Source organism: Pelobates fuscus, chromosome 6, assembly GCF_036172605.1.
Source record: "Pelobates fuscus isolate aPelFus1 chromosome 6, aPelFus1.pri, whole genome shotgun sequence".
In the NCBI taxonomy this organism is placed as follows: Eukaryota; Metazoa; Chordata; class Amphibia; order Anura; family Pelobatidae; genus Pelobates; species Pelobates fuscus.
In genome coordinates, this window is record NC_086322.1 from 172,823,207 (window position 1) to 172,836,071 (window position 12,865).

The following is a 12,865-nucleotide window of genomic DNA, read 5'->3' on the forward strand; positions in this document are numbered from 1 at the left end:
TTGTCCATCGTATGTTAAGTGTAAACCTGCTCTTTCCTAATGAAACCTTTTGTATAATCTGTATGTCTCAGACTGTTTTCAGATGCCAATGGGAGAGAAAACTGTGTTTCTTCAATATGATTTGCTCTGTGTTTTCTGCTTGGAGCATTGCTTACTTAATTAGCATAAAATTGTATCCACGGAAATTAAATAGTACACTTTTCAATGAATAACAAGTTATAGAGACTTGTGAATCAAACTACCAAAGTTAGGCCAATATAGAATAGTTATACAAAAATCTCCAGCTGAGCTGAACTACAAATTATTTCTACATACAACTACTGCAGTCGAAATTGTGCAAGATGGTTTGTCAAGTGGCCAAAACATGACTTTTTTTTTTACAGATCCTGAATGTTTTGTGTACTTTAGTCTACCTCCCAAGTGTTGTGCTTTAGGAGACGCAGTTACTCTTTTAAAACCCAAAACTCTCTTCCTTGCCCTTTATTCTAGGATTTCAGAATAAATTATGTGGGAGTGAATTACTGTAGGGTAATTCAAAGGTTGTGGAAAAAAAATTGAAACCACGCAAATACCTATAGGATGTGTTAATACATTTAAAGATGGGTGCTTTTAATAAGATAGATGAGTAAGGTAACATATCATAGATACTCCCATTGGATTAGATAATGGTACTAAGGAGATACATTTATCATTACACATCTTACTGGTACTTAGCTGGTTCCTGGCATTTGACTCTCTGTGTGTTTAGATTGTAATACAAGTTTTATAGATTTGTTTCTGTATGTAAAAATATTTTGTACTTGTTTGAAATGAGATACTAAATTAGAAATTTAGGGACAAAAATTCTCGTGATGAAAATATAATTTTGCCTCTTTATAAATCGCTGGTAAGAGCACACCTTGAATATGCTGTGCAATTTGGGGCACCTGTTCTAAATAAGGATATCATGGCACTAGAAAAAGTACAGAGACAAGCTACAAAATTGATAAAAGAAATGGAGCATTTTAGTTACGAAGAAAAGTCAAACATTTTTAATCTCTTTAGTTTGGAAAAACGGTGCCTTAGAGGGGATATGATAACATCCCACACAATTATACAAATATATTCGGGGCCATTACAAACCATTATCTGGAAATCTATTCATAAACAGGGCTGTACATAGGACACAAAGTTATGCATTTAAGTTGGAAGAAAGGTGATTTCATCTAAGGCAAAGAGAAGTCTTTTTTTACCGTAAGAGCAATAAGGATATGGAATTCTCTGCCTGAAGAGGTGGTTTTATCAGAGTCCATACAGATGTTTAAAAAGCAATTGGATAAATACTACCAAAAACATAACATACAGGGATATAATTTCTAATTAGTGGGGTAATAGCTGCTTGATCCAAGGAGACATTTGATTGCTATTTTGGGGTCAAGAAGGAATTTTTCCCTAGTTTGTTGCAAAATTGGAAGCGCTTCAGACTAGGTTTTTTCCTTCTTTTGGATTAACAGCAAAAACATGTGTGAGGAAGGCTAAACTTGATGGACTCAAGTCTCTTTTCAGCTGTGTAACTATGTAACTATGTAATTGCCATGAATTCAAAGTGAATTTTACATTTATGCCCAAAAGCGTCAAACTGGACAAATTCTCCAAATCATCTATATTTCCAGTTCAGCTACTTTGACCTTAAAATTTAAATTCACTTTGAATTTCTGACAATTCTCACTTTAGTAAATAACCCAGTAAGTCACAAAATCAATTTAAAATTATCTGCAACACCAGTCTCAAACCGAACATTTTTATACAATGCTCCAAGAACAAATGTGTTCCCTGGCTATATTGCGTCTGTGAACGGCTTGGCACATGTTTACTGAACTATTCATAAAGAATGAACCATCCCAAAATAAATGCCATATGCTCATAGACAATTATTGGTTTTTTTTTTTCCATTTTCCAGTTTTTGAGGTCCTAGGTAGAATAAACACAAAATTCATGAAGATCCTAATGCAAACCACAATATGAAAATCATTTCCTGACCTCAAATACCAAGTAGACTTGGGAGTAATGTGAAGCTTGAAATCTAGAACATAGAACATAGGTATTTGCAGGCTGACATTTGCCTTGGGCTGTTTCGCAAGACTTTAATTGAAGACGTAATACGAAACTATGAAACACAAAAACAAGGAAGATGTTATTTATGCACCAAGAAAACCGTACAGACTCAAAGTCAGTTAAAACTCAACTTATTAAAATGAGGCAAACATCAAAATAGGCCCCAATTTAATAGGCTTCCTAAATGGTTTAACACTGTAAGAAAAATTTCCAATGAGACTTGGAAAATCGAGGTCGTAATGGTATAGAAATGGTATACAGAACCAGTATGAGATTTAATTTTGTTTCCAAGAATTAGGACTTCTTATGTACTAGCCTTCACAATACATCACAGCCCTCATTAATATTACACATGTACTATATTCCTCACATACAATAAAATTTGGCTTTGCTGGTGTATTTTCTGTCCAAAGAGTTGTTTACCTGAATATGTAATACAAGCCATCACATCTACAAAACAAGCAGGTTCTTGAAATCTGTAGGGATACAAATGCTAAATGGCCTATTTAACATGCTGAATTGGCTCTTACAAGGAAGAATGTGTGCATAATAAATCAGACATTACCTTGAGAGTGCATTAGATACATTGTTTGCTATTTGTTTCTCCATTATAGCTTTACATTACTTCCTGATGACATTAGCTGTTATTACTACCTTCTTAAAAGAAATACAGTTAGACTAAGCATTTCATATATTTATATAAACCAGTGTATTTTGCAAAGCTTGGCTGCAACTGATATTATAAAGCACTGTAAGGGCATCATAGTGAATTGGGTAAGCCAGGGTTAAATGTGTACTTGGTGTATGGACACTGGAGCATAACCACACTAAAGAGATGATGCATGAGATGATACTTTAAATGTAACAATCTATTCCATGGGGTTTATTCTGTGTGAGCAAGGCCCTCAATACTTATTGTATTCCCTGTCTGAGTGGTTGATAAGGTTCATTTTTTGTCTGTTCTTGTAAGCATAAACCTTGATTTGTTTCCAAGAGATTTAGTTTTCAATCTGAAGTTACAAGCAAAACCTGTGATAATTAAGAGTTGGTCACTGTTTATTCTATAGCATTTATGGGTCATTTATCACTAGGTAATTGAAACCAAACATAAAGTTCTTCAATACCTTCCAAATGGTTATTATCTCACATTTCATGGAAAATGGGGGTTGGCAGTGCTGTTAAAATCGTGACTATTTACTAAATAAAACTCTCTAACCACTTTTTCTTTTGTTTAATTCAACAGCTTCTAGCCCAGCGGTGGCCCTTCGATCAGTCTCCTGTTGGAGAATTACTTTGCAAACTTGTGCCGTTCATACAAAAAGCCTCAGTTGGAATCACCGTCCTCAATTTGTGTGCCCTGAGCGTGGACAGGTAAATTTGAAGTTTTCATTTTGTAGATGATTTTAAATCAAGTCCCCAGAGACAGTTTTGAATGGCCGAATTACACATGGCTACAACACTTGTTTCTGAATAAATTATGTAAACAACCAGATCGTTCGTGGTATGTATGGTGACATAAAAGGCAGTGCAGAAAATAAATACCCTTTTAGAGCACATTAACAGTGGGGTTTATTGAGCACACCTCAGAGAAGCAGAGACTACCTCTTTAACAGCATACAAAAGACCCAGGTGGTTTTTCAGTGTTCATAATGGCAGGGTTGAAGGAAGATCTAATTTCCTGAAGCCTAATGTTTCCACCTAAGTCTTGTCTCTACTCTTTCTCCTTTCCCTTGACCATGTCTGTCACTTTATGTTGTCCTCTCCTCTCAAAGCACTTACCCATGCTTACTCAATTCTATGTCACCCAGTTTTTCTCCTGATCTCTTTTATTTGGTCTCCTATTCCTGTCAAAGCGTCTGCCCCATGGACCATGTCCTTCACATGGACCATGTCCATCATCCTCTACATCTGCTACCAGGCTATTCTGCCCTTTCTTTCACAATTATAGTACTCTAATCTTCTACCCACATATGCCCCAGGTTTGTCCACACACCACAAATTCACATAATATCCCTACTCCTTTGTCCTCTAAATTTCTGCTCAACTACCTAAATTTTCTTCCCCTGTTTTCTCACTATTCTTCTTTTCCTTTTACATCTTATCTCTGGGATATCTCTCCTCTTCAACTTTGCTCCTTAGTTCATCCCACCTCCAGGGCCGGATTTACCCGCTATACTACCCCGAAGCCAGTTAAATGAATGTACCCCCATCCCCTGTTCCTTCATACATACATACATACATATTTGCAAATATTTTGATGTATATGATTGGATAGGTTAATGAGACCAGTTTGTGGTATGTGCTTGGATTGGCGAATGTGACTAGTTTGAGGTATGTGATTTTGGGGTATTTGATTGAATGTGTGAAGGTGAATAGTTTGAGGAATAATTGGATGATGAATGGCTGAATGATTAGTGGGACAGGGCTAGGAGAGGGGTGTCTCTGTCTTTGGAGGCTGCCTGAGATGTTGCAGGTGTGTGGGAAAGCTGCTTGCTTAGTTGTATGTTTGTGGAGACCCTGCTTGTGGAGGTGCATGTGTGGTAGCTATTTGTGTTGTTGCTTTTTTTGAAGACATTGCTTGTGGGATTGTGTGGGATTGGATGGGGATGTTTATGGTATAATATCTGTGTTCATATGAATAAGAACTGTATGTGGATAGCAGCGTTACTGTGTGTGTTTAAGAGAGATAGGGGCTCTAATCTATGTTTGGGGAAACTGGAGCTGTAGTGTGTGTATAGGGGGAGTTGTAGCTGTATTATGTGTATGTGTGTGAAGTAAAACTAGGGCCATTGTGGGGGAAGGGAACTGTGGCTGTAGTAAGTGTGTGTGCAGAAATTAGGAGAGTCGCGTGTGTGTGTGTGTGCAGGGTAGGCACATCCTATAGGCTGATTAGGCGACCTAGGGCACTTCTTAAGCAAGGGTGCTGGCAGCAGTGAAACTGCTGTTTGAGCTGCCCCTTTATGTGGGTCAAATTGTGTATTGCGTGCCGCAGGTCAAGTGCTAGGGGGCACCTACATAGCTGCAGACTAGCATCTGGTGCCATCAACCTCAGCCCGCAAAGAACATATAGAGCCGGAACCCCCTAAACACCTCATATGCCGGCAGTGCAAAGGTGCATCATACGATCGCTCCCACCTTTTGCCCTGTACTCGGGGTCAAGTGGTGTGAGAATAGCGAGGGCGGAGCTGAGAGAGAGTGACAACAGCCAGGCCTGGACTGGGAACTACAGAGAGACCATATGAAATGAAGGCAAGAGGGGGATTTCATGGTGTGTGTGTATGCCTGTTTCAATTAGTATGTTTGTGTGTGCTTGGGTCAGTGTGTATGTCTGCTTGGGTCAGTGTGTGTGTCTGCTTGGGTGTATGTGTGTTTGTGTGTCTGGATCAGTGTGTGTGTGTGTGCGTCTGCTTGAGTCAGTGTGTGCATGTGTGTCTGTATCAGTGTGTGTGTGTGTGTGTGTCTGGATCAGTGTGTGTGATTGGGTCAGTGTGTGTGTGTCTGCTTGGGTCTCTGTGCATGTCTGCTTGGATCTGTGTGTGTCTGTATCAGTGTGTGTGTGTCTGCTTGGGTCACTGTTTGAGCATGCTTGGGTCTGTATATGTGTGTGTGTGTATGGGTAAACTGGGGTTGTTGGGTGTGAGGGAATTGGGGCTGTAGTGTTGGGGGATTGAGGCTGTAGTAAGTGTCAAATTGGGGCTGTAGTTGATGTGTATATTAGGGTTAGGGCTGTAGTGTTTGTGTGATGGTTAAGGGCTGTAATGTATGTTTGATGGTGAATGTTGTGTATGTTGGGGGATAGAGGGACTTTAGGGAGTGATTAGGACTGCTGGGATCTGTAACGTGGAAGGGAGGTATATTAAAAATATATTTTAAAAAGTGATGTTTAAACCCCCCTCCCTCTTGCTTACCTTGGGCCAGGAATGGGGGAATGCTATCACCTGCTAGTCACTAGGGTTAATCACCTGGACTGCACTCTTGACAGATGTAGATCACATGTATTGCTCCTTCCAGCAGAATGTGGACTTGGTAACCCGGGGGTGGAGACCACAAGATCCCTCACAGATCTATGGCTAATATCTAATAGTATATATTTCTGTGAAGCTCTGTAAAATGCTCATGTGTACTGCATATTATTGTAGAGCTCTATTATACACTTGTATGCACTCATATTACTTTTGATGTCTTTTGATCTCGATAATATACTCATATTTACTCATGCGTCCCAACAATTTGAATTTTCTGCTTTAATTCCCTGGTGTCCCCAAATATACTTTATCAAGTATTTCTCTTCAGGATCTCACCAATACCCCCCCCATTATCCTTATGCAAAGGATCAGGAGGGTTGTGCATAATAATTGCCTGATTAACCATCGCTGAATATACATGTGGGAAACCTGGCAATTTAAGCTATATATCAAATGATCTTAATGCCATCCTTGCTGTTGGCTGCCTGAGAACCATAAGAGATCTTGGTCAACAATAACTGGGCATCTGGGCATCTACTGGTGATGCTTCACTTGAAATGTACATTTCTGCTCTGTTGTTATTGATTATAAAATCTTCTACACTAGTAATGCTTCTTTACCCGGTTATCTGATTCCTTCATATTCCAGTCACGGCTCTTCCAGATGTAGCAAGTTATCAACAAAATGCTGCAGTGTGCTTTTCATTATTACTTTAGGATAGGAGACAGAGTAATGATAGAACATGTTTTAACCAGAACACATCCGACCATCTGTTAACACTCATACAACAACTTCTAACATGATTTTCAAGAGCACATAAACACGAACAGAGATGATTTGGCAGGAGGCATGCATATTGGCATTGAAATAGGATTAACTGCTATTTCCTAATCATTTTAACTTCCTATTTTATTTTTTAATGTATTCATTTTTGAGATGGTAAAAGGTGTTAGCTATTCCTTAAAGGCTTTATTTGGAGATTTCATACCATGATAGACTGAGTAGTTTTGTAGAAACTTTGGTGAATCCACTTTTCAGCAATCCCTTTCACACACCATCTCATAGTAGCCTCCAGCTGCCTAATATTTGAAGTGCAGTAGGCAACAAAGTTAAGGTCATACAACTGAATACAGTGTAGCTGTAATTTTATTTAAAGCTTTACAAATAAATAAATTAGGGTTGTGAAAAAGTGTGGGGGTGGAGGTGAAACTTAAGCAGCAAAATGCTAGCTCAAATTTACTGCTCTTCAGGGTCTAGCAGAGAAGAGTATGCTGAAGATGGGCATTGTAAGAATTTCCACCAGTAAAACCATGTTTGGATATATTTTACATGTGTCTCTAGGGCAGAGGTAAGTAACCTTTGCCACTCCAGATGTTGTGGACCTCATTTCCCCTGATGCTTTGCCAGCCAAATTGTTGTAAGAGCATTATGGCAAATGTAGTCTAAAACATCTGGAGTGCCAAAGGTTACCACAACATCTGGGGTGCCAGAGATTACCTGCACCTGCTCTAGGGCATGAGATTGAAAGCTTTCAACTTCCCTCAATGACTACATCCTGAACTAAGGCCTGAAGTGGAGTGGTAATAGGTTTGTGCAAAAATCTATAGATTATTAACTTGACTGCACTACTTAATCTGATTTGAAAATGCGTCAGAGAGCCCTTTTGGTGATGTTCTTGGAGCAATTTCACCAAATGTACAGCAGTGATCCAACATACAAGGAGTTGACCCTTTTTAAGGCATCGGCATTCCAAAGGATCAAAGGAACACTAGTTAAACAAAGTGTGTGTGTATATATATATATATATTTCTTTTTATTAGCTGTGTTCCTTTATGACTTTACTTTACTGTCTCCCTTTTAATCCCTTAAGGACACATGACATGTCAGACATGTCACGATTCCCTTTTATTCCAGAGGTTTGGTCCTTAAGGGGTTAAACAAAATAAAAATCAATATTGAACTTTTTTATTTGTTTCTAGCAGAAAAGCATTGAAGACACACTTTACAGGTGTGGCAGTCACATCAATCAACCAACCCAGTACATCTCTATGAAAAGCTTTGCTGCTCATACAGAAGCATTGCACACATACAGTGTCTGATGTCAGCTTACGTTGCATGCTGATGCAAGATGTCAAAGAGATACAATTTTTGAACCTATTTCAGTGTAAAGCCACTGGTGTTTGACATCCACCAGGAGACATGGAATTTGTTAAAAGTGCTGTTTCTCAGAAACTAATATTGTTGCAAAGGCGTTATTTATAATAGCTGGACGAGCAGAGACTATTTCCCCAAATCACTACTTTAACCCCTTAAGGACACATGACATGTGTGACATGTCATGATTCCCTTTTATTCCAGAAGTTTGGTCCTTAAGGGGTTAAGAAGAAGAGATTTGGTGCTTAGATTGCTTCTTTTAAAAAAAGGGGGGAAATAAGCTTTTAAAAAAGACTCGTACTTTCTCTTTTTTAGTATTAATGAGCCAAGTTCTAGTGAATAGCTCAGATTAGATTGTTGAGTAGCTTCGGCCATGTCTTCATGAATAAAGATAATTGCAATCAGTTATGTTCAATCATTTCCACTACTGGTAGGAGGCTTTTTCACAGAAAGCTATGAGAAAGCTCATGCAAATTGCTAAGGATTTGCATGGCATTCACATCACAGTAGAATAATGCACTTTTCACATCGCCATAGCAACATTAGAATAATGATGGGAGACAGAAAGGCTTATTGATCGTACCTTTGCAAAAAGCAAGGTTGTTATGGTGCTTGAAGTATGCTTTAAAACCCTTTCAAGGTGCTGAACATTTTACACATACATTTATGAATAATAAAGAAATATGGCTTTATATTTCCAACTATGCAGCTATACATTTCTTTTAAGCATTTCTTTCAACTTCATCAAGAACTCATATAAGAAATCTTACATAATCAAATGAGGCTTATGTAGAAAAGCAACAAATCTGTCAGCGTTTACTGCTTCAGATGAAACAAAAATTACATGTGGTTGGGAAATCTGTATTACTGATATAACTGCAGACATAAAGCTCAGATGTGAAAAACACAAAAACATGGAGGCGGTCGATTATATGTTGATTTTAACCTCAGAAAACAACCAGAAGAAGGTGGAACACATTACGTTGAGTGGCTTACTCGTATAGTTCACTAAGGAGAAACAGGGACTAGGGATGGGAGAAAACACACATTTCATCATCACAGTTTCTTTTTACCAGCCTTTTATCCACTTCATTCCATGGCCTTATTAACTTAAAAGCAGCATACACTAAAAGGATTATGATCTATAAATTATAGTGGTCCTGTCACCCATAAAAGATGAAACACTAACATTCATGTAGGTGTACTTTTTCAGATGTATTTACTAGTTGCCAGAGACCAAGAGTAGCAAACAAAATGAGTTGTGGTTGAAAATCATAAAAAGATTCATGATATTTATTATTGCATCCCGCAGGTAACATCTGAGCATAACTTTCAGCATATGTTTTTATATTGGAGAAAACAGTAAGTGGCAAGATTCAAACATGTAACAAGAGAGGATATATGATGGATAGGGAGAAGGCAAATAATAAGATAAATAGCACAAGTTAGAGGGTGGAAGAGACATTTATGCTAAGATGGAAGGAGAGATGCTTAGTGGGAGAGAGCACATATATACTAAATAATAAGTATGGGGAGGAAATGCTGAGGTAGAAGGTAGATAAGGGTGGCTGTGATGAGCATAACCAGTCATCAAAGTTCGTGATGCCCCTTACAAACCTATTAACTGGGCCCCCTATATACACCGCAGACACACCCTGGCTTCTAGACATAGATACTTCAACACACGCCCCCAGGGAGCTATGCACACTCACAAACACGTATTTATTTATTTATAAAATATTTTACCAGGGAAGATACATTGAGATTTCTCTCGTTTTCAAGTATGTACTGGGTCCAACAAAACATTGCATTGATACAATAGGGTGCAATAAAATACAAAAACAATATTAATACACAATATAAACAAGATGTAACATAGAACAGGTAGGAAATATATAATCAACCATAACACGTGCATTCCAATATTCTCACAGAATACACACAAACAAAGAAATACACTCACAAGCACTGATACACAACAGATCCGGGTACACACTGATAAACTCACTCCGATACACACTGCCAGAAACACACCCAATACTAAACACACATTCTGCTAAACATACACGCAAAATCATACGAATAAACACATACACATTGTTACACACACACACACCCTAATACACAAATACACATGCTCTGATACACACTCTGCAACACACACATTTCTAAACCCACACCCTGCTATATTCACATTCATTAATACATATCCAATATTGATCCGCCCACGTACACTGCTACACACACTCAGGTACGCTTACATTTCTATATGCACACACACCCAACTACTCACATACACAATGCTAGACATATACAGTACAAACACCCGCTAAACACATTCACATTTAGATTTTAGTAAGCCACTCTCCTTTTAAGTTACTGTTTTGCAAATGGTGTGTTCCTTCCATGAGGTCTAGTAAAGACCGGGCAGATCTACAACTCGTCTTCTAATCTCCCTCATGGCTTCCAAGAGCACTGAAAGAAATCTGACATAACTTCCTCCCAGCGCTGCAGCACAAGAGAGAGGATGGAGCAGTCAGTGCCGTCTGTTAAGGGGCACAGTCTGCTTGAATAGACAGTCCATATGAAATATCATTATTTTTTTAAAATAACTATTTATTAGACATATCCCCATTGAAAACAGGCATGCATGTAGTTATTCATGGCACTGGTAGTATATCTAAAAAGAGCTTACAAACGTTCCAATACTTCTGGCTGCAGCCTTTTCAAGCCTATCCCTTTTTTCCAAAGCACAGTCTTTCCCAGGGAATGGCCAATCAGAGCCAGAGGAGGAGGCCAGAGCTAAAAGAGCAGCAGGAGTCAAGGACATGTGGAAAAATGAGCAGTCAGAACCAGTGGCAGGTGCGCTCTGGTGGAGCTAAAGGAAGAAGGAAGTGAACCTCCCTGGCTATATGATTGACAGCCAGGGAGGTCTCCATTGTTCTACAAAAGTCCTTATTTTTCATATAATAGTTTTGTTTTGTTTTTATAATATGCAATTTGCACAAGCTGAATAGCTTTATAAGTGGGAAATGGTCCTTTAAGTTCCACTATGCTGTATGTTCAATGCTTACTCCAGTGGTTCACTTAGCCCCTTATCAGCTTACTGTCACCAGCTTACTGTCACCCTGTGATGGAGGCCCTGGTGATGGGCCATGGAAGGAGGGTGCATATAAATAGGATCTTTGGAGACTGCCCAGGAACAGAGGCTTCCCATGGTCTCATTAATATAAAAAAAACCCAAAAAACTCAGGACCTTGCCAGTACATTCAGTCTCATGCAGCCCATCCCTAACTCATTCACATATTAAAATTCCCAAGTGCTTTGCATTCTGTCTGTCCTGCGCTCTATTTTGACCTTAATATTGACAATCAGTATGATGATGTGTTCCAGAGTATGTTTAGTCAGTTATTAGAAGTCATTAGAAATGAAACCATCACGACGATGTCGTCAGTATAAAAATATGTACTGGATAAACAGCAAAAATGATAGATCCTTTTGGAACCATTTCTACAGATTTGTAACATAGCATATCTTTAAAATCTATAAAATGTTCTCTCTGCATGATGTGCTTGTCTGGATAAGAGCACTATATAACAGCTGTAAAGCAAATAAATTAGCAATGATAGATCATTTTATAATGCCTGGATAGGAGGGTGCCAAGATAAAAGAATGTATTAAAACTTTCAAATGGGCATAACATGCAATATTTTGTGAAATTGTGCTCGTTAGGTTCAGCTGCATTATTAAGGCTCCAGTCATACCTTTCAAATCCCTGAATACCAAAAGGAAACCACAAATTCAAAATTCCCCACATTTCTTATTAGACCCCTGTTTTAATACCTTGTGCACTTCTTGGCTCTTGTCTTTTGGGTGTTCCAGACATGTATATTTTATTAATACCTCACCATGATATGGGCTTAATACCGACTTTTTAAATAGATGTAACTTATTAATATTGTAGTTAGTGCTGTCCTTGAGGCATATTATTGGTTAATGCATAAACTGACGTACTCTTTCTTTGACATAAGTGAGAGGTATACATATACTGCATATTTCTGGGCTGATGTGATTTTCTATTAATATAATAGGCTATAGCACATTTGCTATTAGCAAAGCTAAGAGAGCAAGGACAAAACCATTTTAGATGACACAGTGCAGGTCTCCAGATTTCAACATTGTCTGGCTCTTCAGAGACTTCTCAGCTCCCCCGAGCTTGTAAACACAGATAATCATAGTAAGAAGATGACTCACGTCCACAGAAAGACTGGAAGTGATCCGTGCTTAGTATCATAAACTGTATTCCAGCTCGTGTCTAACAGAACATAACCTCTTGGAGTTAAAAAAGAAATGGCCTTGTAGAAAAGTCCCATCTCACTCATTATATTTACAACTTAAAGTAGGTTTGTCATTTATAATTTGTGTGGATGACAAGTTCATATTACGGTAGGAATATATATAATCTGCACGCTGTGCTGGAGAAATAACTTTTTAGATATAAAACATTTTCTAATAATCTTCTAGCACAGTGTATAAATAACACTTCATGCTCTCTCATTAGGACATCAAGCCATGCAATTGCTGTCACTGAGTGGGTTATTGGACTGTTATGAGAGTAACCTGCAATATGTGGCTTTAGATTTTCACCCACA

At 38.4% G+C, this 12,865-nt stretch overlaps 1 protein-coding gene across 1 annotated transcript in view; it reads left to right on the forward strand.

Annotated features, from left to right (window-relative positions):
- Positions 1 to 12,865, forward strand: part of EDNRA (endothelin receptor type A) — a 62,352-nt gene that overhangs the window by 22,993 nt on the left and 26,494 nt on the right. Inside the window, exon 3 of the mRNA XM_063458484.1 lies at positions 3,338 to 3,465. Coding sequence (XP_063314554.1) covers positions 3,338 to 3,465 — 128 coding nt within the window. The remainder of the gene's footprint in view (positions 1 to 3,337; positions 3,466 to 12,865) is intronic.